The sequence below is a fragment of the Octodon degus genome, unplaced genomic scaffold (assembly GCF_000260255.1).
Source record: "Octodon degus isolate 3935 unplaced genomic scaffold, OctDeg1.0 scaffold00005, whole genome shotgun sequence".
Lineage (NCBI taxonomy): Eukaryota > Metazoa > Chordata > Mammalia > Rodentia > Octodontidae > Octodon > Octodon degus.
The window spans coordinates 27,297,091-27,322,825 of NW_004524581.1; the positions used below are offsets into that span (position 1 = coordinate 27,297,091).

Genomic DNA, 25,735 nt, shown 5'->3' on the forward strand with positions numbered 1-25,735 from the left:
AAAAGTCTGTAACTAATCATTAAAGTACACTTACAGGTATTGATTTCACTACAAACCTGGGGAAGTACAAGCTTTAACCTTACTCTTAGCCGACCTGCCACAACCATCTTGTCATGCGTTTCTCATGAGCCCCAAGCAGTGTCAATGTTTCTGGCAAAGAATTCAGCATGCTCTCTTGCCATTTACTTCCAAGTGCAGCTATTCTGAAATATGGTGGTGAGGGGTGTGTATGTGTGTGTGTGTTTAAACATAGACTTACAGAAAAGTTAACCATACATAAAATTCTTGTGTACCCACTCCCCAGACTCTTAATATTAACATTATCATACATCTGTTTTTATGTCTCTGTGTATGTCCGTATATGTATGTGTGGGTATTGTATTCATACACCTAGCCATTTGAGTAGATCGCAGACTTAGTATTCTTAGTTGTTGCAGATTCAGGATTGTGGTTATTCTGTACTAAAGCCATATGCATAAAGGGCTGGCGAGATAGCTCAGTGGACTAAGCACCTGCTTAGGCAAGTGCAGGGACTTGGCATCACATGGACGTGGTGGTGTACACCTGTAATCCCAACACGGGGGAGGCTGGAAGCAGGAGGATCACTAGGAGTCCAATCTGTGTAGTGAGACCCTTTATTACATATATTTAAAACAAACAAACAAAATACATATAATTCTTAAAATGAAGAAATTATTCTATATGGTCACAGTCTTTTCAAAATAGGACCTTTAATATTAATGTAACATATAGTTAACTTTTAGTATATTCACAGTGTGGGCATCTTGATAATTATCTTACAGAAGAGATTTGAGCAGGTAAGTTGAATTGAGGTTAACATATTAGGTACTTTTCTTACGTTTCAAATACTGACTAAAGATAGTATTTATAATAATTCTGATGCACAGTTCCTTTTCTCAGATTTTCTAGCAGCTTGTTTTAAACTAACACTTTTTTTCTTTAGTATACCATTTTCTTAAAGTGTCTTTCTTTAGTCCTCCTAAACTCTTTGCACACTTAATTAACTGTAATACAACCATACAAAAGGAACACCTATTCTTAGGGAGAAAAGAGCTACCAACCTTTATCTTGGCATTCTGAAAGAAATCTGAATTTAGGTTCATGAGCCTCACATCAAAAGGAGGTAGAATGAGACATAAACAAGTTATTTATAATCTTAAGGATTTTCACAGGGAGCAGTGAGTCAAAACACTAGATTTAGGGTAGAGGAAACATAAGTGATAGGTGGGAAGAGGAACTGAATTAAGCTGACAGTAAATTTGAAACAAAAAATAGTTTAAGAAACCAATCAGCTATTTATTTTTATCATCTACTCATTTATGCATTCTGGCTTTTTTTTTTTTTTTTAAACATCAAAATGTAAACATTCAAACATTTTTCCTTTATATGAGAACTGGAGCATATGTCCTATAGGATGATGGTCTGTCCTGGTGAGATTGCCATCACTGGGAACTGGTTCTGTTTACAGAGATCTGCTTTCACTTTTGTCGTTTTCTTCCATTGTTGTTTTACTGTTGAGCACCAGCAGAGTATTAAACTGCTCATTTTGCTCCCACCTTGCAATAGAAGATTGCATTATAAGTCAGATAGGAAACACAGCAGATTATAGAAGATTAAAAACACAGAGAGGACAGTTAAGCCTCACACAGGTGAGATGACTTTTCTGGAAGTATTTGACAACTTCTCTATGGTGGATGTTATTTTTGTTTGTTTTTCTTTTTGGTCCGGGGAATCTTAACTCAGGATGTCCGTTTGCCAGTCAGGCACTGTGCCACTGAGATACTCTGCCTTATATGTATTTTTTAAAGAATAATTTGGAAAACTGGTATTTCATTCATCTGTATCCACCTCCCCCATTCCACATCTGTATATTGCAGCATTTTCCTGTAAAGGTGCCTATTTTCAGTCTTTCTGACAGAGAAATCAGCTCCAGATCAAGTTGAGGGCAAGTCACTCATGCTTTGGAGACCAAGTTATTGGAATACAATATTATTTAAACTTCTGGCCTTACCTGCTCCCTCTGGGCTTCTTCAACTATGTCAACAGTAAGAAGTGACTTTTTAACAATAGGTACTACCCAGCTGCTCAAATCAGTTATATAATTTTGTAAGGCAAAGTAAGACCTCTAGGTCTTGTGGAACCACAGAGCAGGTAGAAGACTGTCTGCAAATTTTTATGGAAGTTTAACCTCTGCATGAATGTTCTGAGAGACTAAATAAAAACAGTATTGACTATCGTATGCACAATTCTTGTATGAGCATGTCTGGGTATATAAAGACTTTATGCACCTTTCAAATTTCTCATTCCTTGAATAGATAAAAATCATAGCCAGTATTATTTCTCTGATAAAACTAGAAAAGATAGTCGAACACAAGACAAAGAATTTGAATCTTCATGGTTACAGACTGATTTATAGTCAAGGCACAAAAAGCAAAGGATTTGGGTTACGCCCCTTGAATTGCAGCTTTCTGTTAGGTTTCCTAATCTTGTTTTTCTGTTTTATCACACTGTAATAACGTACCCTTATTTTGTATTGTGCTCTTGATACTGTAAACAGTAGTTTTTTGTAACTATGCATTATAGGTCTGGTTGAACTCTAAAATATAAAAGCAGGTTATAAAAAAGCAAGATTATCTATTGAGGATTGTCAGTTTCAGTGAAAGCTGAAAAGTCCATGGGGAAAAGCATTGTGGTTTAGTTGGACAGGAAAGGTCTAATAGAGTTGAAACAGGAAGTAATGGTGTGCCAAGTATTTGCTACAAAGGATGACTGCTGTACTTACTGCTGTTCTAAAGGTTCTAATGTTGATGCCTTTTTAGTCAGTAGTGCAGTAGAAGTGGCACTTTACTACAAATGAGGGTGGTGACTACAGGGTGGTAGCTAGGGTTTTTCAGATAAGCCCAGGAAATGGCTTGTGGGTTTATAGGCTATGAACCCTTGACTGCCTTTTTGTAAAGAGGTCTGATGTTTGAGTGGTGGAGGTTGCCAGGATGGTTGCAAAGAAGAGTCTTTGGCTTCTGCCTTTGGAGCCCATGTTTTATTGCCTTTTCTAATTTATTAAAAGAAGTAAAAATTAAAATTTGACTTTTCTTGTGTTATTAGGGGTCACTTTTGTATTATCCTACAAATTTCATAAACCCCTGTGGATAGACTTTTTTCAGGTAACACCAGAGTATCTCAATCCATGCATGATTAGGCCCAAGATTATATAGTCAGCAAATCAAAAAAGAAGTGAATAAAGCTGATTTTATATAAACTAAATAGTGTGAGTACAGTCCACAGAATCCAGAGACTTTAGCAGGTATGGGAAGGAAATGGTATGAGAAATCTTATAAATCATAGTGTAAGAACAAAGGATAAGGAAAGTAATTCAGCAGAGATGCATCCTAAAGAAATTGATGATCTTATGTGGACAAGAGGACCCTATGTAGAGCAGAGGAGCTGGTTTTCATTCCTGTACTTGGCCCAGGGTCTGCCCCCTTTGCCCTTTCCAGATGCAGCTTGGAGTTTATACACAGATAGTAGCAGAAACTTGTCTTCAAAATGGGAAGCTACTTTCATGGGAGAGCAGTAGTAGAGTCTTTGTCATGTTGGGGACAGGGCAGCATAATGATTAATAGCAAAGTCTCTAGCCAGCCTCTCTTGGCTCGGTTTCTTCTGTGGCCCTGTGATCTTGAATATTTCTCCTAACTTGTGCCTCAGATTTCTCATGTGTGAAATGCTGGTAGTGCTAGTACTAGCCTTGTAAAAACTAAATGGGGTACCATGTGTAAAAATCTTTAGAAAGCATAGGTATTGAACTTCGTGTCAGCATTTATTAGTACAAGCATTGCTGAAGGAATTATTTAAGGAAGTAGGTGGATTTTGTCATATCCACCTACTCTGATAAGTAATCCTAAAAATGAACTTTAAAAAAAGGTTATGTACGTATATATTCTTGTATATGACATTTTTTAAATGACACAATTATGGAAATGGAGGACAGATTAGTAATTGTCAGTGTTGCTAGGTTTCCAGCAGGGAGGGACGGAAGTAGGCTGGCTGTAAAAGGGTAGTACAAAAGATCCCCATGGTGATGGAAATGTTGAATATCTTGATGCTGTATAAATCGGTCACCTGGTTTTCATACCGTGCTAGGGTTTTGTAAGATGCTGCCATCAGAGAAAACTGAATGAAGGGTATATGAGCTCTGTGTATTATTTCTTACATAACTACAGGAGAACCTACCTTTATCTGTAAACATTTAATAATGATAATAAAGGGCTAAAATATACCTGATAGAGAAAAGTTGAGAAGAGAAAGCCACCTGTGTATCCAAAAAGACATGACTGTTGATATTTAGTGAGATACATCGGAATGCAGGTGGCCAGAGAAGGTGGTGGCACTGAACCAACTATAGTCAAACTGGAAGGGAGGTTAAATAGTACATTTTTGCCAGTGTGGTGGCATACAGCTATGATCCCAGCAGGAGGCTGAGGCAGGAGGATTGCTGCAAGTTCTAGGACAGTTGGGCTACAAAGTGAGTGCAAAGCCAGCCTGAACTACATGGTGAAAACCTGTCTCACAAAGACAAAAAGAAAAAAAAAATTACATCTTTATTTCTCTAAAGCCTAATCAAACTGGTATTCTTTTTTTTTTTTGAACTGGGGATTGAACTCAGGCCCTTGCACTTTGCAGGAAGCACTTACTCCACTGAGCCAACCTCCAGGCCCTTCAAACTGGTATTCTTAAATACCTTTGCTCCTCAAACTCAGAGATGATCTATATTTACTTGGTAATTTTTTGGTAAAGAGAAAAAGATGAGCATCAGTTTACATAAGAAAAGATGTTTCAAAGGACAGGCCTCACTCAGAAGAATGGGGTGATGACAGACGAGTTAAAAATCATACATAGCTCTGAAGTTCAGAAGATATCTGTTTTGTTTTAAAGGAATATAAAAATATTTATTGACCACTGCTCCCCATTATTTACAATAAAGTAAACAATATACATTAGGGTAATGTTCTGACTACTACAGAGTTGTTTTCCTGGCTTCTGCTGAAAACGGTAACCCGAATACTGAAAAGATTGAGCCTGCATGTAAGGAACAAGTTGAGGTCAAGAAATAACACACAGGTCAGTAGTTTAGATTACAAGTTTGTCCACTCACTTATTCTAGGTCCTAAATTGTGAACAATTTCAGCCACTCAGTAGGTTTCCGTGAGCCAAGTCTTAAGACATACATGAATCCTGACTTTTGAGTGCAGATTTCAACTTGCTATGAAGTAATGAGTCTTGAGGAATTTTTAATGTTCCCTTGTTAAGTCTTCCTTAGTGAATTGAAACAAACCAAGTTTTGACTTGTTACCTTATTCGGGTGGGGAAGTTGTTGATAGAAATAAGAATTTTTTTCTCTTTTTGAGACAGGGTCTGGCCTTGTGCTCACTTTGTAGACCAGGCTGATCTTGAACTTTCAAAATCCTCCTGCTTCAGCCTCCCAGGTGCTGATATTATAGGCATGCATCGCCATGCCCAGCTAGATAGGACTTTTTTGGGGGGGAATTTTGGAAGTAAATTGCATTTTTGTGACTAAAGACAGATACAGATTCTGATAGGCTGCTTTGAAAATATCTACTTTAAACTGTCCAATGAACCACAAAACCATTTATTTAACTTAAAAGGTCATGGCTTCAGGAAAACTTTCTATTTAACTGGAAGGGATTTGTTTCTTAGGTTCCTTAGAATGATGGCATCTCAAACATGAGTTCATCACCCATAGTTTTTGTTTTGGTGAATGTTTAAAAACAAAAACCACTTACATAGGAACTTTATGTATACACACACAAACAAAAAATGGTCAGAATGGTCCTTAAGCATATGAATTGAAACGTGAGTTCTGATTTGGACTATGGACAATTCCCCCCAACATTTAGAAAAGCAAAGGAAATGTATCAGGCTACCAAATGCTGTTTTCTGATAAAGATAGCAACTACAAAAGCTTTATTTATTTGTTCAAAGTAACCAGTGCTGTAGATACAAAACAAAACCCAGCAACTCCCCCATGTACTACTTTCAAAACTGACATATTAAACCTGATTTTCATTAGAATTTTTTTCTATACTACTAAACCAAAACCAAGATTTTATATATATATATATATATATATGATGTAAGTTATTGAACTTCATTTTCCTGGACAAGAATGCCAAGTTAGTCTCTCTTCATAAAGAGCAATTACGATTTGAGGACATTTTATGTTTGCCTCTTTTGCCAGCACCAAGTCAGCCTCATCTGAATCTTTCCATTTCATGACAAACATCAGTTCTCTGCTACTATCTGTGGTGCCAATTATTCAGGATCAAGACCTCTAGCAAAACCTCTAGGTTTGTCAACAGCCTCTCTTTTTTTTTCTTTGACTTGCTGTCATCAGAGTCACTGTCAAATAAAGGTTTTCTTTTTGTATCCTTTTCTATACCAGCTTTTTGCAAATTAAGAAATGCTTCAATTAACTCTGGACAATCTAAATTTCCTTCAGGCTCCCATGTATTGTCAGCATCTGTAAATCCCTTCCACTTCAGAAAATACTCCATCTTCCCATTCATCACACATCGGTCCAGTACTTTTTCTACCACAAATTCTTCAGGTTCTGCTTCCTCACCTTTTTTACTTTTTCCATTTTGTTTCTTCCCTATTTTTTTTTTTTTTTTCAATGTAGTTTTATTGGAGGCCATGTTTACTGCAGACTTGAAGAGCCTTGGATGCTCGGTCACAGGTCCACAGAGTCTCAGCCTGCGCACCTGCCCCTCCATGGGCACAGGTGCGCAGGGGGCCCAGGGGCAGTGCTGAGATGTCTGTTTCTACTGCCCCCTTTTGGTGGTGCTGTGCAGTGAGCCCAGGGCTTTTGCACTGATCAGTATTCCTAGGCTCTTAATCTGTATATTCCAGATTAAAGTAATTTGGTTATTTGCAACTTTTAGATGGTTTAGGGCATTGGTGGCAAACCCATGGCACACATGCCACAGTGTGCTGTTTGTACCATTGTAAGCTCTAAGAGATTCACCATCACTGATTTCCAGGAAAAAGTGCAAGTTTAAAGAACGTTAAGAGAGTTTAAAGAATGTGGCATAGTGTCAGGGATTAATCTGAAAACAGGTGCTAATATTTTTGGAATTCTTCAAAATAAAAAGTTGAATAAAGACCAGTTTGCTTCTCCTTAAGACTAGGAATAAGGCAAAGAGGTCTTCTCCCAACACTGATATTCAGCGTCATGATTCTCCTGGGTGAGCCTTTTATGAATTTGTACCCACTTACTTCTTTTTTTTTTTTTAATTTTTAATGACTTTTTATTATATTTTTCCCCACTTACTTCTGATATCAAATGTACCTCCAGGATAAGTTTCCTGGGTCCTGTACATGAGGAATGGGAAAGCAAAATGGGTGTGAGGAAATGAGAGCCCTAATCCAAGCCTTTAAATATACTTTGGGGCATGTGGGTACTTGTCTTCAGAAGGACATACATCATGAGCCATGACTTTTCTGTGTGTATTACTCCTTTTCAGTCTGTCCTCTAGTCAAAGATCGTTCTGCAAGGGGCCAGGTAGAATAAGCACTTCCCTGGCAAACACAGGGGTCTGAGTTCAGTCCCTGGTTCTGAAAAAAGAAAGAAATTCTGCAGAAGCTCCTTTGCATGAGTCAGATTATAGTGGCTCCCACATTTCTGATGCCCTAATGTTTCTTGAACATATTGAGAGGGACAGAGACCTTCCCCCCCCCCTCCAAACTCAGGTAGATCCTTACATCCTTGGCCTTACTCCTCTCAGGTCTCCCCATGTAGTATTCCAAGCAGGAAGAAGAGACTGAGGTTTACTCTTAGTCTTGGGATTTAGAAGGAAGATGAGGCTTCCCTCAAGCATTGTCACAGAATGTATGACAAAAAATTCCTCCCTAAAAAGAAGAGGGGACTTTAGCTTGCCCTAGACAGGTTCTTGACTTAACATCACAGAAAAACATTTCAGGATGCTCCAGTGAGAGACTTAGGCAAATATTATTAGAATCAAAGAAGTAACACACTCAAAGGGAAAGGGAGGGTGTTTGAGGGGTGCAGTACACTGGTCTGGGATTCTGGGTGTTCATAAGGTCTTGGGATACTCTCAAGATGGATGGCCTAGGTTATCTTTTGAGTTGCTTATCATTTACCTAGTGTCTATCAGGTTGTCCAACAGTGGGCTTTAGCAAATGTGACTTTTATCAACTAGTTGAAAATACATACTGAATGATGTGCTTAAAATTTAGTGGGGGGGGGAGGCTGGGAAGATAACTCAGTGGCATAAATGCCTGCCTGGCAAGTGCAAGGTTGAGTTCAATCCCTGGTACAATAATAATGTAAAATTTATAGCGTTATGCAGTTAATAGTGGTGTTTCTGTAAAGGTGGCAGTCGGGGATTTGTGCATTATAGGTTCCAGAGAAAGACACAGGCCCAAGTTACAAATGAATAGCATCTTTAAGAGTCTTGGGAATGTACGAGAGAGGCTCCTGGGAGTAAAGCCGGTGCAGGGAGTGGGAATACATTGTATCCTTGGGTAACTATTGTCTTGAGGCTGCAGTTTTCTCAAAATTATTTCCTTGTCTCCTTTCTACTTTAATTTTTCTGTTCTACCTCAGTATCTAATAGGAAAGGAGAGGGCCAGGAAAAATAATTTGGGGGCAGAGAATGGGATTGGAAGAGAAGAGGAGGATTAATTTTTAGGAATTATGTTACCTGACAAGAGTATAAACAACTGACTTTAAATTATTCTGATTAGGATTTGGCACCCTAGGTGTGTTTCAATCTAGATTTATCTTCATATCAAATGGAAATAATAACATACTCTACAAAATTCTCATAATCAACCTCTAGAACCTCATTTTCTTTCCATGTAATGTTTTTTTTTAAAAAAACAAGATTTATTACTCCAAAATTTTTCAGGGGCCATGAAGATGAGAAAGGAAGGGGAGATCCAATTTGAATAAAATGGGTGAAAAAAATGTAATGGGTAATGAGGGAGTTTTCAGTTCTTGAAGTGTATTTGTGGCACACAGAATAAAATGGCAGGAGAGGATGAGTCTAATCCTTGCATATACATCTGAGTGCAAAGCATCAGGAGGAGCACAAAGAAAAGTGCTTTGTAAAACAGGCTTTTTCCAAGTCTGTTTTATCAGTTTTTCCAGTGAGAGAGGTAGTTTTCATGGAGGTAGTTTTCAGCAGGTTAAGCTCCCCTTAAATGGCCAAAGGGGAGGCAGAGTGATGTGTGAAGGTTCATTACTTACTGCTCTTACTGATGTTTGCACAGGCTGTGGGGATCATAGACGTCAGTCTGCCAAGACGCTGATAGGTTCTGAAAACCTGATTGAGTACCTCCAGTGCTGTCATAGAGCCTGAGATGAAACAGATTCATCTTTCTTGCAGAGAAGTAAAGGAAGGTGGGGTGAAGGGAATAGAAAAAGACCTTCTTGTCTTGTTGGCACTTGGCTTTTCCCACTCTCCTGTTCCATGTCGAGTGTTGGCTTGTACAGAGGGAGGAGAACTTGCTCAAGTGTCAGCAGGCCGCAGCCCTGGTTAGCAGCCCAGGTGTGTGCAGGCTGCCAGCTGCATGGTGACAGGAGATTAAGAGAGATTGGGATTCAGCTCTGACAGGCCTGACACAATATATTTGGAAAATTTTAGGAGAGAACATGAGTAATAAAGACAAGAACAGTGACAGTAAGGAACAAATTTCTGTCAGAGACCAAACAGAATTTTAAAAGTAGCTCTGTTTATTGTCTCCAGTCAAGCTTTCCAGTTAAAATGTGTTCCTACATTGAAATTCTCAACACTTTTCTGCAATGCTTAGGAATGCATAATTAAGAAATTCTCTTCAGAATGTTTTCAAAAATCTTTGTTTTAGTTTCTCTGTCACAAATTAAGCAATGATTACCTTCAGACCAAGAAAATTGATAGTTACACTGATTTTTCTTAAAATTTTCATGCCTCATTTAGTCACATGATCCTTGGTCACAGTTTCCTTTGACTGCAGGCTCTGATGTGATATCCTTGTCCTCTTAGTAAACACTGGGCAAGAAACAAGGGTTTGGAGAACATGGCATGGGAGTTTGTTGGCTTTGTGTGATACAGCCAGACTAGATTGTGTTCTCAAGAGAAAGCATACTAGGGGTAAAAATCTGCTTTGTTGGCTCTTTAGAAAAGACCTTAATTAGAAGTCACTCTCAACTCCTGGGGTGGAAACAGTTTATAGCTTGGCACTACAGCTCCTCCTGCTGCTAATGAGCATGCTCCTTGCAAGAACTTGTTTCCTTTGACAGTTAGAGCTGCATGTGAGATCTATTTCTGTTCACCTTTCTCTCCACATTTAACCCTTACTGTACAAGTTCAGAGTATGCAAGTAGGTTAATTAGGCTCTCTGTCATTGTTCAAGAAATTGAAACTGCCTTAGGGTATAGGAATAATATTTGTAAGCAAAAAGTGAGTAATCATGGTGTAATTTATACCAAAATGGACAGTAGATAGTTCTACATTTGGATCCAAACCATATTTGGATTCTTTTCTTTCTTACACTTTTTTTTATAATTGATAGAAAATTGAATTGAATAGTGGAATTATTTAGTTCATGATTGTGTAGTTAGAACTCCTTTTCTGGGCATCTGTTTCTGTTATTGAAGGCAGCTCACCCCACAACACAAGTTTTCATTAAGTAATTTACAGAAGAGATGTGAATTTCATATGCAGACATGATGATGCTCATATAGACTATTTCATTTGCTTCCAATTAAAACTGTAAGATGATTTGTGAGAAAATGCCAGTGAATGGTTTGCTTTCCCTAGAAGTTATATATATAACATAACCACCTTCCTTCATGGCAGCATGTGGAGACCAGTAATCAGTTTGGGTTTAATTTCACCTCCTTCCTTGGAACTTAAAAATTGTGGACCTCTGTTATATCTGAGAATAGTTCCTTGATTTTTAAAAAATAACACATATTAGACATTTTTTTTGTCTTGGTGTATTTTAGGACAACTTCTCACAGCTCAGACTATTTTTACATGGATCCTTTAGCTGTGACTTGAACAGACAGATGCTGGGTTTTGACTCAGAGAACCAACTAGAGCTCAGTGGTATTCCTTTAAGACAGCCAATGCAGTGTAGCCGGAAACCTCCCCTAGACCTATTATTTGAGGGATTTCCCAAACCTGCTACCAACCAGAACAAATAACTCAGTAGTGTTTATGTTACTATGGAATGGAAAAAGGATAATCTCCGCACAGAACCATGTAGATTTATTCATTAGTGTTATTAATATTGGTTGATCAGATACGGTGAGGAATTGAAGAAAAAGTGGTCACTACTGGATAGACCTCATTAAAACACTTGTTTGGTGATGACCAGTGAGTGGTTGTGGTTATATAAATATGAACTCTATTTCCCAATCATGGGGTCATACAATGAGAAAATTGGTCATGTATCTCTTGTTTATTTGAAAATAACTGTAGATCACATCGAAGGGTTCCTCCCTCCCTCCTTCCCTCTCCGCCTCCCCCTCTCCCTCCCCTTCCCTTCCCCTCCCCTCCCCTCCCCTCCCCTCCTGTCTCCTTCCCTTCCAATTATATCGCTACTTGAAATTAAATGGTTTTCTGTTTGCAGCAGAGATTTGCTTTAGAAATGGAAGTGGGTGCTTTGCAGGTGGGCAGTACATTTGACAATTTAGGCCAGACTTTGGGGAAAGAGCTAGGAAAGTCAACTGCATTTCCATAAACACACCTTTCTATCAAAGATGTGAAGAGAGTCTCAGGGTCTGAGTGGTCTTCTTTTATGTTCAGTGTGCTAGCACCATGCCACAACCCTCCAGATTTTGATAGTGTTAATAAAAATGTTTTAACCACCTCCCAATCCCTCTACCCCAGGCTGGAGGATACAGTGGTACCTCAGTTAATTAAAAAATTTTTTTTTAAAAATAATTTTGTAAAAGCCACATTTGTGTTTATATGGGAAAGTTAGCTGTGGTTGTGTTTTTCACCCATGTAGAGTTTGCAAACAAAAACAAAACTTTGCCAATTGTTTCTTTTTACCAACCACATTTTCTGCAAACAAAAGTGTTCATGGAGATACCTCAGTAATTTTCTTACAAGGATGTGTCAGATTTAGGGCCTTGTTGCAGAGCAGACGGCTTTTCTTGTTGTGGCTTTTACTCAAGAATATGTTTTTTGGTACACAAAATAAGTATGTCTAAATAGGGTTATTAATACAAATAGTGCCATTGCTGGTTTGTAGAAAAGGACCCCTAGGAGCAGTGTGGCTCATACAAGGTGGATTCTGTTTTGCTGACTGCTTTATAATGATTTACATTGAGATTGTTGCTCTCTCACACAAGAAAGGGAAGGGGGCCAGCCTGTGTGGCTGCTTCGATGGCCACTTGGATGGGCTCTGGACAGTTTTGCTCAGCAGAGCTAGGAGATAGGTTGAACTTGCTTTCAGTTGTTTTCATCAGAGTCCTTATTTAGTCAGTTTGTATTGAGGGAAGTGTCATGTAAGACTGTGGGAATTAGAGATGAAAATTGAAGCCTGCAGTTGCCAAGAATGGCTCAGGCCATCTATAAACTGGTGCACCAGGTGGTAGGAGTCGGTCTTCGAGCAAACTGACCCTTTCTGTTGGAGCTGGGGAAGATCTTGGGGGAAGTACATCGTCCTTCTCACACCGGGAGGCTGGGGAAAGGCAAACAGCACTAAATATACGCGATGTGCAGTGGCTTCTCACGCAGACCACTTTACATAGAAAATCAGGACTGCCTAGGAGAAGATTCATTCAAGAAATATTTATTGCATTGTAGCCATAGAGGGTGCTTGTTGAAACAGCAGGTGAGCTTCTGCCCTCCTAGAGTTCACAATGTTCTAAGAGGTAACATTAAAGAACAAATGCAAGGCAGGAGGTGGGGTGGGGTAGATGGGGTGATCAAGATGGCTCAGTAGAATAAGTGCCTCCCTGGCAAGTGCAAGGGCCTGAGTTCAGTCCCCAGTTCCACACACACACACACACACACACACACACACACAGAAGACGATGATGACTTCCATTGAAACTGACTTTGAAGCAGAGACTTACAGGGGCTCATGTAAACCTGGGAGGTGCATATTTCAGAGAGGAGCTGAAGGTGAAAGCTATAGATGCAGGAAACAGGCGGCTAATGTAGATGGAAACATAGGGGAGGGCAAATTAGGCAAGGCCTTCTACTCTAAGGAGAGTTAGTAGAGGGTTTTAAGCAGGGAAGTGATTCTAATATGAGATCACTTGGCTGCTTTGTGGAAACAGACTGTGGGGGGCAAAAGGTGAGCAGGAAAACGAGATATGAGGCTTTTGTGCTAGGCCAGGTGAGATGGTGACGGCTTAGACCGTGGCAGGGGTATCGAAGAGCTGAGAAGGGTTAGATCAGGATTATTTTCAGGACTGCCTCCCAGTATGTAATGGTGGCTGTTCAGGAGCCCAGAGCCCCCCAAGTGCTCCCCTTTATTTGAAACCAGTTGTTTATTTGAAACCAGCTTGTGAGCTGGACTTAACGCATTTTAGTTTCTTTTTTGATGTTCTAAGACACAAATTGTCAGGCATATCCCTCACCTGCCCTTTTGACACAGCCCTTGGCTCAGGGCTTAGTTGCTGCCTTGTAACACTCATAGGAAAGCCATGGGATGAGCAGGGTACCCCTTCACTGAATAATTGGGGGCTTATTTTAGATACTAGAGCTTTGTTCTTGTGTGTTTAGAAGTGGAAACATCAGTGATCTTCCTAGAAAAGATTATGTCTTCTAACAAATGCTTTCAGCATGGGATTGTGCTAAAGTACAGTGATGTCAATATGTGTTATAGTTTCTTCTCTGAAAGAATTACAGTTCACTTAAGGACGAGCAGATACTGAAGAAGAGGTAAACTACCAAATGCAAGTAGCAAGCATGTACGGTCCAAAGAAGAGGTTCAGATAGAGGATCCCATTTCCAGCTGGAATAGTATCCTCAGGAAAACTTGGCTGGTTTTTTGTCAGGTGGTAGCCTATCTACCTGGTTGACGAGACAACCCCAGAACAATAGTAAGGGCCTTTATTTATACCTTTACAAAGTTGCAAGAAACTTAACTATTTTTTTAAAACAACAGCAGCAGAATTGATTTGGTGATCCCCCGACCCTGCTTTCCTTTCACCTCAGGCCTGACTTGTTAGAAGTCAGCCCTGAAGGTGTTTGCTTGTTGCAGATTATATGTTATATAAACAGACAGAAAACAGGCTCTCTTGCTGGTGGTGGTGGTGGTACACATCTCTAATCCCAGCTTTTGGGAGGCACTGAGGCAGGAGGATTGCCATGAGTTGGAGGCCAGCCTGAACTGCATAGAGTCTATGTTAGAAAACCAAAAATAAAACAGCTGTGCCTCCCTGCGCACATAGGTCCAGTTCCTTCCTTAGATAGGGGTGGTGCTTAGCAATATATTAATCAGTTTTGCTTGCTAGGGCAAGACCTAATAGTGATCTCTAATGTGTTGTTTTGATTAGATTCACAGTCTGAGAATGAGGCTTCACCAGTGAAACGGCCGCGACTACTGGAGAGCACCGAACGATCTGAGGAAGTCAGCCGGTCTAAACAGAAGAGTCGACGTCGGTGCTACCAGTGCCAAACCAAACTGGAGCTGGTGCAGCAGGAATTGGGATCGTGTCGCTGTGGTAAGCCTCTCCCCATGGGCGTGATGGAGACTATATCCTTAACACCCTACTCTGCACAGCTTTGGAAGCTATACCTGAGGGGCTGACATCCTTCCTTCCCTCCCCCAGTACCTCCTTGTAAGTGTTTGGGAGATTAGGATTTAGTGTTCTTGACTCAAAACAACCTCCATTTCCTCTTTTCTTCTCACACAGCAAAAAAAATTTTACTACTACTTAACATACTAAGTTACTGTATCACTACTTTCTGCTTTCAACTTGTCCTTGTGCCTGCATAACTCTGGTTTCTTCTGTTCATTGTTGTAGAAATTCCCTCAGTGAACAAATGTGGGTTATATATTATACATGTTAAATAGAAGGATCTTCTTACTAGTTATAATAAAGAGTTTTCCCTATATCCCTTTAATTAAAAGTTACTTATTTGTAGTTTATTTTGAACAGAAAAAAGCAAGAAATAACAAGAAAATGGTTTCAAAACAGACTAATAGGAGAGTAACAATATTCAGCACATTGTGTATTGTTACATTCACAGTCATTGTGCAAAGTACAAGATACAGGCCTGAAACGTTACTAGCACAAAAATTTTCCCTCAGTGAACCAAGAGACCAGCTGTGTAACTATCTTAACTGTCTTGTGTTTGCATATATGTTTACCTTTATCTTTTCTTCCATCACAGTTTTTCTTTAGATCAGTTTCTTCCCTATTCACAAAATCTATTATACATTTGCAATCTTGTTTACTCTTTCAGGGTCTCACACTAGTGAGACAGTCTGATGTTTACATGTATGGGTGTGGTTTGACTTATGAGTATGGTCTTGAGTTGTACCCATTTACCTATAAAAGTCTCAAGTTTATCTTTCATTATAGCTGAATAGTATTCCATTATGAGAGGTTATTTTTTGGTTTTGGTGCCAAGGACCGAACTCAGGGCTTCCAGCTTGCTCGGCAAGTGTTCTACCGCTAAGCCAAATCCCAGGCCCCAGTACTCAATTATAAAAAAAGAACCCACCTTTTTTATCTATTATATATCAATACCCTCTAAGGTTTGCTTAGAAAATTGCTTTCTTTGAGCTAAAGTTTAGTCAGTGAGTTGACACCTTGAATTACTGTCGGAGTAACCTTTTCTTCTCAATTTTCTAGTGTGATTCTACCTCTTAGGATGCCTGCAGAAAGGTGTATGCCTACCTATGATGAAACAAGACTTGGCATTCCTCCCCTCCTCTCCCCTTCCCTCTCCTTTCCTCCCTTCTCTCTTCTCTTTTTTGCCTTTTTGAGACAGGGTTCTTACTATGAAGCTCAGGTTGACCTTGAGCTCACTTTGTAGCCCAGGCTGGCCTGGAACTTGCAATGATCCTCCTGCCTCAGCCTCCTGAGTTCTGGGATTGCAGACGTGCACCACCATGCCCAGCTGTCGTCTCTCTTCTTGACCACATATGTCATACAGGAGTAAAATTGTGTAACTGTGTTACTTTAGACTGACACACTTTTTTTTTTTTTTTTTTTTGTCCTTGTTTCTATTTCCTGATTTTAAGGTATAATATTATAAAGTTGGTCCATGGAACAGAACTGTCATCATGTTGACTTTGGACCTGGCTCTAGCCTCTGAGAATCCTCTCATCCCTGAACAATAGCTTTTAAAGCCCTCTTTTACCTTTAGGATATCCATAGATAACCCTCCAAGTGTGGCAGTGGTGGCAGTGGTGGCAGTGGCAGTGGCGGCCATGAGAACTAAACTCCCTGGAAGTTCTCTGTCTTAAGAGATAGACTTTGCTGCTCCTGTCCCTCAATTGTCTGTCCTACTGGAAATGGGAGGGGAAGGGGGGTTGCTAGCTTTTCATGGAAACTAAATTGAGACACCTCTTTCTGGGAAGCCCAGGTGTTTTGTTTGTCACACTGTGGTGTGTTTGGTTCCACAGAGTTAGAAGAACATCTTCAACTGTAGGAATAGGGAGCAGTAGGGGGGGATGTCTGGAGAAGTAGCAGTTCTTTTAGGACATTCAGTTATGCTATTATGGGAAAATGTGAAGGAAGGGGTTAAGATAGGTGGTAGAAGCAGAGTGCTAGCAGTTTTTAGCAGTTTTCAGATTTTAGGTTATTATTAATAACAGGTTATTAACTGTTGACAAGAAATTCACATCTTATAAAGATGGCCCATGTATGTGGTATGGTCCAAGTGAGGCCAGAACCTTGTGCTTAGGCTATATTTTAATCAACCTTACCAGGTAATTTTTAAATTCTTAGGTCAGGGATACTAAGCTTAGCCAAGGAAGCTCTAAGGCCTGATGATAACCAGCTTTGCCCTACATGAAAGAGTGTAATCTTTGAAGTCTCCAGATTCTTGCTTCTATGTTTGTGAGTTATAGGAGAATTTCACCAGTTTGGTTTGTTAACAGCATTGAGAAACCTACCTGGACCTTTTGCCTGTGGCCTTTGTAATGTAGGCTTTTAGTTACTGCTCCTCAGAATTGTGGGATTTTTCTCTACCTTATGATCTTGTTTCTTTTCTTGAAAGTAACTGAATCCCAGGTATTACACAGAATTTGCCATAGCAGATCAAGCAGTTGGTCCAAAAGCCTGCTGTCCTGCCTCCAGCAGTAGCTAATGCTTCCTCTACTTGTCAGGCCACCTGCAGAAGGAATTCACAGTTTAGTGTTGAGACCCTGAGGCAGTATAACTAGGCCTCCCAGTTTACTGTTCAACTCCAACCTCTTTTCCCAAGGTTCTGGTGCCCTGCTGAAAAAATCCAGACACAGTTGTTTGATGACTTCTTGTGCCCTCAGTGAAACCAACTTTTGACTGTCAAACTATCTTGGTTGTTCTGCTGAGCACAAGGCAGTTGGTTTGCCACAGAATTGCATTCTTTTTTGTGTAACTAATACTTGGTCAAATAGTGCCCAATTCGGAGAGTCTATTTAAGGGAGCACTGGCTTTTTTGTTGAAGAAAGCACCAAGCTTTTTGCAGAAAGAGCTGCCTTAAATCAAGACCTATGAGTTCAGTTTGGTCTGCTGTGAAAGTCTTAAGCCATGGATCCTGCAAAGTGAGTCTGCTGCCACACTTTAAGAAATGAAGGGCAGTAGTTGGAACATACATGGGGACTGCCTTGGACAAGTAGCTCCTAGGTTCCTCCTGTGTGCTGGCTTGGATCTCTCTAGGAGAGGGTAAGTTGTGTAGTTATTTCCTTGAGGATGCATAAAGTGTTAGGGAGACATTTTATAGCCCTGAAAGGTTAAGGAAGAGGGGACCACAGTAATTTACTATTCAAAGTGAAGACTCAGAAAGGTAGCTTGAACTCAAACAGAACACTCCAAATCTTTTTTTTTTTTTTTTTTTTTATACAGATTCACAATCTTTTCTCCCATTTCCCCTTCCACTCTGTACAGGTTATTAACTGCTGACAAGAAATTCACATCTCATAAATAATGCTTAAGAGCCATTGCCGTATAAATTGAATGTGTTATGAATTGTGATGGGCCTTTTTGTAGCATTCCATGCCTAGAGCAGGAAGAACAGAGGATGTCATTTTCATTAATTTCTAATGAGGTGCCAATTAAAGGCAGGGAAGATGCTCCGAAGGGAAGGGTGGCCAAGCTCCCCTGAATCCTCCGCCCGGGGCTGTCATCCAAGCACTGCCAGCAAAGCCTTCTCTAGAAATTCCATTAAGTTACAGTCTCATCGAGAGCACAACAGACACATTCAGCTTCCCTTTGATCTTCAAAAGAGCAATTTGTAAGGGGAGTTCTGAGCCTTCTCACATAGGGAACAGCTATAGGTGATAGGAATTGTTAATTGCCAAGACACTCCGTGTACTTTCAGTGAGGAGGTGAATTTTGAAAGATGAATTCTCCTCTGCCTCACGGTGACTAGATAACCTTTACATCAACAATACCAAAGTAGCACCCTTTTTCTGTGAAATCTTCCATGGTGCCAATTAGAAAAGGCATGTGGTGAGACTAGCATGATACCCTGCATCCTAAGCATCTTCAACAGTTTAACTTCCCAAGATAGAAAACAGTTGCATAAAATGGATTTATTTGTTTCATTTCCTTCTCATGGGCAAACTGATCAGCTCATTCTCCTTGCAGGAGTCTTGTCTCCTGCAGTGCGTGAGAGGACCTTCTGCCGTCTGGCCATACTTGTCAGGCCTGGACAGCCTCACAGCCGCATGAATACTGTCCTCTCTCAGCAGACTTTGAGTGGTACACACAGCATGAGTGCTACTTCTCGGAGCCACAAAATTAATTTTTAAAACCAATCTTAAAAGCTTTGCATAAGTTTTTACATATTTTCAATTGGTAGTGACTTAGCAGAATGTAAGTGAATATACTTCCTTTTGGGATAGTAAGCTTTTACTAACCTAATGAGTAATCTGACTTTATTGTTTTCCAAGTAGATTTCTGTTAGAAATCAAGTGATGCTGTAGCTGATGCCTCAGGAGTAGTTTATCATTTTCAAGTACTTGAGTGGTCATTTCAGCCCTGTCATTCACTGTCAGATCAAGTTCAGGAAGCATTCACGAGATGAATGCTTGAGGCTTTTTGCTAGATTTTGTGGAAGACATAGAAGCTAGAAAGAACTTTCAGTCCTGCCTTTGAGTACTTAACGTACTGGGTATGTTCTAGTATTAAAAGTACTAGGTGTTTTGGCTATTTGTCTTTATAAGGAATCTGTTTACATTTCAAGTATTTGCCTTTTTTTTTTTTTTTTAACAAAAAGACTTACAGAATGTCATCTTAACAATATGCCGACTCATAAATACTGTCTCTCCACTTATGTAGGTCTTTTTAAATTTCTCAGCCATGTTTTATAGTGTTTCACTATCTTTTATGAAATACACCCCAAAATATTTTAGTTGTTTGATTATATTGTACATGGAATTTAACATTTTTAAAATCAGGTTCTTTGCTACCTCTTAGATAGTTGGTTTTTGTTTATGATCATTTACGTTTGCTAAATTTAGTCCTAGGTTGATTAGGATTCTGTACATCTGTAATCACATCATCTGCTGCTATAAGCAGTTGCACACCTTTGCAGTCCACATTCCTTTCCTTTATCTGGGCTTTTTATACCTCTGTTACAATGTTGATTAGAAGTGGAAACAGTGCTGCCTTCGATTTAGGTTGGAAAGTCTTCAGCCCACCATAACATGGCTGGGTGATAGGTTTATCGTAGTTGTCCATCACAGATCTGAATGGTTACCGCTGAAGAGTAGTTCTAAGAAAATGTGGGTGGGAAACCTTTAAATACTGTTTCCAAAAACAGATAATCCAGGGTAAGCGACCTTGTGCCCTGTAAAAGGTCAGCCAGCCTGGAGTTTGGCTTCCCCTGGGTTCCTTTTTGTTGACAGTTGAAGCATTTTCCTATTCTTTGTAGTCCAATGTCCTTCTGTCCAGCTGAAGTGGGGGAACCCTTTGATCTGAGAGTGCTTCTCTTTTCTTCAGACCAACATACACCCACCCACCCACCCACCCAGGTACTGGTGGAGGTGCTTTCTTCTCTGGATAGAGAGAACTAACAAAAGCTCCTACTGAGAAGTGTGTTGTCCCAATTAAATGCAAAACTCTGTGGCAGGATAGAATCACATACTAACATTTTTTTTTTTTTAAATAAATGAAGAAACAGACCAGAAAAGTGATCCCTCCTCTAGATCATACCTGTGCCTCAAAGACACCCTTGATCTAAAATTAAGAGCTGGCTGAGGAGTTTATAACCAGTATGACTGCTGGAGGCATGTCTTCTCTTTCTTTCCTTTAGCATAAACTTATCCCCCAGTAACTGCACTTCCCTGTCACATCTTGCCCCATCGTCCCATGGAATACAGCATGTCTTTTTCTAGAGTACCCATTTTGGTCTCTCCTCTATATGAATGTATTTGACCCCTTTTTTGAGCCTTTAGAACTGTTCAGTATTTGGAAACCTTGTTTGGATCCCTATATCTCCATCCTTCTGAGTGTGGGTGTGACACATGCCTTTCTTTCCCATACCTCACTCTGCAGATCTCAGGAGTTAGAACCATGTGTTGTGTAGCTTCTCACAGTCCCTATTGGAGTACATAGCTTCTGATACCTACCTGATGTTTTGTTTTTAATGTATTTGGTACAGGGTCTAACTATGCAGCTCAGACTTGTAGTGATCCTCCTACAAGTCTTCCCAGGATTATAGGCGTGTGCCACCACGCCTGGTCTCTGTGGCCTGCTAGGGCGCCCAGGGGCAGTGCCAGCACTGTATGGGGTGCCTGGGATCAAGCCCTGGTGGTTCCTGCACTTGCTTACGTAGGTGCTTAGTCTGCTGAGCTATCTCACTGGCCCTTACTCAGTGTTGATTAGTAACCTACAAGAAAAATTAAAAGTCAAAAGAAAAGTGCTATTCTCATGAGCTGCTGGTGGTTTTTAGAGGAGAGCTCTTCTGGAGCAGCATTTGAAGTCAGGCCAGCCACAGCTGAGGGGAGAATTCATAAGGCTCAGGGTTCATTTGCAACTTTGGGATTTCCTGATGGAATATGAAGCTGCTGAAAGAATACCCAGGATGAGAACATTACTTTTATTTTATATACTTAGCCTTGAATTTTTACTGGTGGGAGGAAAATATAGGATGTATATGTTATCAGATGAGAATTACTTAATTACAGTTGTTTGATATGTCTATGGTTTTAGTTAAATCAGCTTTAGGGGAAGGTATATTTGTGTAAATAAAACCTCTACTTCATGGAAGTCACAAAAACTCTCACATCACAGACCTAATGTATATGACCATATTAGTATCTCACAGTAGCCTTAACCTTTGGCTTAGAATGCCAGCACCTGAGGGACCTCTGGAGTCACCTATCTGGTGCTGTCCCTTGTAGGGTCACTGTAGACAACACATCATCAGTGCATAGTGGGTAACCCAGGCACAGGGTCCATCCCCAGCATGGAGGAAGAGTGCCGATGGCCAAGACTAACAAGGAGCCTCTTCCTGAAACACATGTTCCTCCTCAGTCTGCCACCAATACTCTTCTGCAGGTCTGCTCTTCACGGACGTGAGCCCACAGCTTACACTTCCCAGCACCCTCTTTTTCCCATAGCAAGTCCGTTCCCGGGAAGAACCGTCTCCCACAGGAACGCTGGATTGGACTCATTGTTTGTCCCCATGTTTTTCATCAGAGGTCCTCAGAAAATCTGGGTGTCTTTTTTAACAAAACCTTTCTTCATCTGGTGATCTCTGAGATCAGGGAGTTCTCTGTTCCATGGCATTTCTGCCCACACTGAACTTGCCTGTCCACCTGTGTTTCCTCCCCCAGACCCAAGCATGCAAGGCAGAGACCACATTGTGTCCTGCATTCTCATGCCCAACTGCAGTGCCTGGTGACAGCGACGCTTAGTAAATGTGTGAGCAGACTGAAGAGTCCTGCATCATTATAGTGAGGAACCTCTGGATGACAGGAAAAAGAGCTTCGTTGAGCACCTACTATATTCTTGGTGTCTGCTCTTGTATTTGACCCTTATAAAACACGGTTGAATGAATGGTACATTTGAGGCTTTTTGTTTATTTGATTGATCAATTGGAGTACTAGAGATTGCTTACTGAGCTACACCCCAGCCCATTTAAAATTTATTTATTTATTTTTTTATTTATTACATTTATTTATTGTATGTGTGTGTGGCCAGCTCAGCCCACCAGGGGGCGGGGCTGGCTGGCATGTGGTGCTGGGGGATCGAACCGCGGTCCCTGTGCTTTGCCAAGCTTGTTTCAAGTAGGTGCTTTAGACCACTGAGCCATCTCTCCAGCCCTAAAATTTTTTTATATTGAGACAGGATCTTGCTAGTTGGCCAGGCTGGTCTTGAACCTGCGATCCTGCTGCCTCATCCTCCCAGAGTGCTGGGATTACAGGTGCACACTGCCATGTCTCACTAGCACCTCCATCTTTGCAGAAATGAAAACTCGAAGTGTTAAGTAATTCTGATGTGAGCCCAGGATCCCATTATCTTTCCATGACCCAGGTTGCCCCACTGAGTGCCCTAAACAATGAAGGACTGTGTAGCAGTGTGGACTGCCCATATTTTCAGTACATAGAACTTGGCCCAGACCTTAGCTGCTTGCCCATTTCAGAGGTGCTTTTTGTTGAATAGCAAGTAAAAAAAAAATGTATGTAACCCCCTATATGAAGCCACCCTGCTGCACTGCTTGTGGTTACATCCCATGTGCCACTTGTCTATATATAGGTAAGATGCTTCCTGAGTACAGGGTCCACAGCATTTTGTCCTGCTGCACATGGAGAGTTTGAGACATGATAGCATTTCATAATAGTAAAGAATTACTAAGACTAAAACATAACATAGATACTAGAATGGCAAATATATGGCCAGCACTTTTATTTGGGGATAGGATACTGCACAGAGTTCTAGTATGTTGTGGACATGGACAGTGTCCATGACGCTTACTGGTGGCCAGGTGTCACTTGTGGGACTGAGCTACTGCTGTTTCCTTGATATCCACTCTGTAGACCCAGACAGAATCATGACCCATAGGGTGCTGGAAAAGTCCATTTGTAGAGTATGCTGATGGAAATATTTTGCTGCTGTATACAAAAGAATAATTGAAAGACTGCTGTTGTATACCTCTTTTTCTCCTGTGTTTAGTTGTTTGCCCTATTTGGTGGGTTCTTTCCATTCTCATTTGTTGCGTTGTGGTCATGTTGATCCCTCTCTAGAATAGCTTTTAGTAGTCTGTGTTGACTTGGCTTTGTCGTCATGAAATTCTTTAGTTGTTCTTTGTCATAGAAGTATTTCACTTTTCCATTAAACTTGAAGGAGAGTTTTGCAGGATGTATCAATCTGGGTTGGAATTTGTTTTCTTGCAGGACTTGTAGTACTTTGCTCCATGCTCTTCTTGACTTGATGGTTTGTGAAGAGAAATCTGTTATTGTGATGGCTTTTCATTTAAATATGATCTGTTTCTTTTCTCTAGCAGCTTTTAGTATACTGTTCCTGTGCTGAATTTCTGGGAACTTATTATATGTCTGGGTGTGGTTTTAATTGAGTTGATGTTATTTGGAGTTCTATATGCTTCAGTTAGCTGTCAGATTGTTGCCCCATATTTGGAAAGTTTTCTGCTATTACTTCTGCCCATATTCTTTTTATATCATTTATATTGACTCCTTTCTCATTGATGCCTATTAGTTTTACATTGTTCATCTTTGCATTGTCTTGCAGATGTTGAATTATTTTTTCCTGCATCCTAGTTATTTTTAAGAGATCTTTTCTTACCTTTTCACTAGCTACAATGGTGTGTTCAAGGTCTGAAAGTCTGTTTTCATTTTCATTCAAACAATTTTGCCAGCTTGTGATTGAGGTTTTAATTTCCTGTATAGCACCTTGAATCTGCTTCATACATTCTATTTCTTTCCTATATTGCTCATTCAAAGATTCCATCATTTTTCTATACGCCTCTATTTTTTTTTTACCAGTGTCTTCTTTAGAAGCACTTAATACTTCTTTCATTATAACTATTTCTTTTTTTCAGAAATTATTTCTAATCTGATTTCCTCTATACCTTTCTGTAATTGTTTCTTTACTTCAGACAGTATTATTTCAGAGATTTCAGGCATGTGATTTCCAATTTCTTTTTTTTTTTTTTAAATGTATTTTATTTATTTGTGTGTGTGTGTGTGTGTGTGTGTGTGTGTGTGTGGCCAGCTCAGCCCACCAGGGGGCGGGGCTGGCTGGCATGTGGTGCTGGGGGATTGAACCGCGGTCCCTGTGCTTTGCTAAGCTTGTTCTAAGTAGGTGCTTTAGACCACTGAGCCATCTCCCCAGCCCTCCAATTTCTTATATGCTGTTGTCTCCTACATTTGTTCTGGGTGGGCTCAGGGCCTGAGAATGCATTTTGCTCCTTCTCTTTGTGATTTTTGTATAGGACTGTTTTCTGACTTTTGGTGTAGAGCTTTGATAGAGTTATTATCTTAGCACCAGGTCTGGATCTACCAAGTTCAAACTTGTCCAGGTGGATGTGGCTTGGGTTTGGTTCCTGTGCTCCACTTCTTCCTGTTGCAGCCCTTGAAGCTAAACCCTCTGTGCCACTCTAGGAAGATGTTCTGCTCCTGGATCAGCTGTGTGGGTCTTGCCTCTAGTCTCTTTGCAGGGAGTTCTGCTGCAAGGTTCTGTACTGGGCCTATCTGACAGAAGAAGTTGCATTCACATGTGGGGCCTGGGCCCTGGCTCAAATGCAGATCAGGTGGGTCCTGGCAGACCCACTCACTCCAGACCTGTGCTCTGGGTTGAATGGGGGACTGGCAGGCCCCGGGTGGTCTCATTCACAAATTGGGCCTGGGTCGAAATCTAGCATTTCATTCTTATTGAAGTAAGTGTTTGTTTTCTCCTGAAAACAAACTTATCGCCTCCTGGTTTGAGGAAATTTGTCTCTTGCAGGATATGCAGTTGACTTCTCCTTGATTCCCTGATTTAGTACACATTGCTGAATTATAATGACTGTATTTATGGTTGATTTCTTTCTTTGCCCTTGTGACCTTCAGCTGTTTTCCTCCATGCATCTCTAGCTGTTTTTAAAGGCAGGAGGCAGGCACTAGTGACTTTTTTTCTTTCTTCTCCACCCAGCCTCTAGTGTAGAGCTCTGTAAACAGTGTACAGATGACCAATAAATACTTCTGACTCCTTGGGCCTGATAGCGTCTTTCCCTTACTCATCTCACAGCCCATCACTGGAGTCTGAACCCTTTATTGATTAGATGTGATATCTTTAGCACCTTTCCTCTAAGAAAATCAGTATTAGCACAGTTTGTTGTTTCTGATAAACCGAACAAGGTCTTAGGAACAATTGTAGGATACCTCCTCCTTAGCTCCTGGATCCTGGAGATGCAGGCCCCAAGACTGCCTCACCACTTCACCCTTCACTGTCTCATTGCTGGCATGGGGCCATTTATAATAGTATGGCAAGGAGCTCTGATCTGTACCGATGCCAGTGAGTGTTATAAGAGAGACACTTGTGGTGTCTTTCAGGAAACACATGAGAAGA

General features: G+C 40.5%; 1 protein-coding gene and 1 pseudogene across 2 annotated transcripts in view; one reads left to right on the top strand and one right to left on the bottom strand.

Moving 5' to 3' along the window:
• The window catches only part of Zfand3 (zinc finger AN1-type containing 3), a 339,956-nt gene that overhangs the window by 300,361 nt on the left and 13,860 nt on the right, over positions 1-25,735 (top strand). For both annotated transcript variants that reach the window (XM_004624182.3, XM_023720311.1), the window contains one exon: positions 14,564-14,731. In XM_004624182.3, coding sequence (XP_004624239.1) covers positions 14,564-14,731 — 168 coding nt within the window. The remainder of the gene's footprint in view (positions 1-14,563; positions 14,732-25,735) is intronic.
• LOC105742596 lies at positions 6,185-6,731 on the bottom strand (annotated as a pseudogene).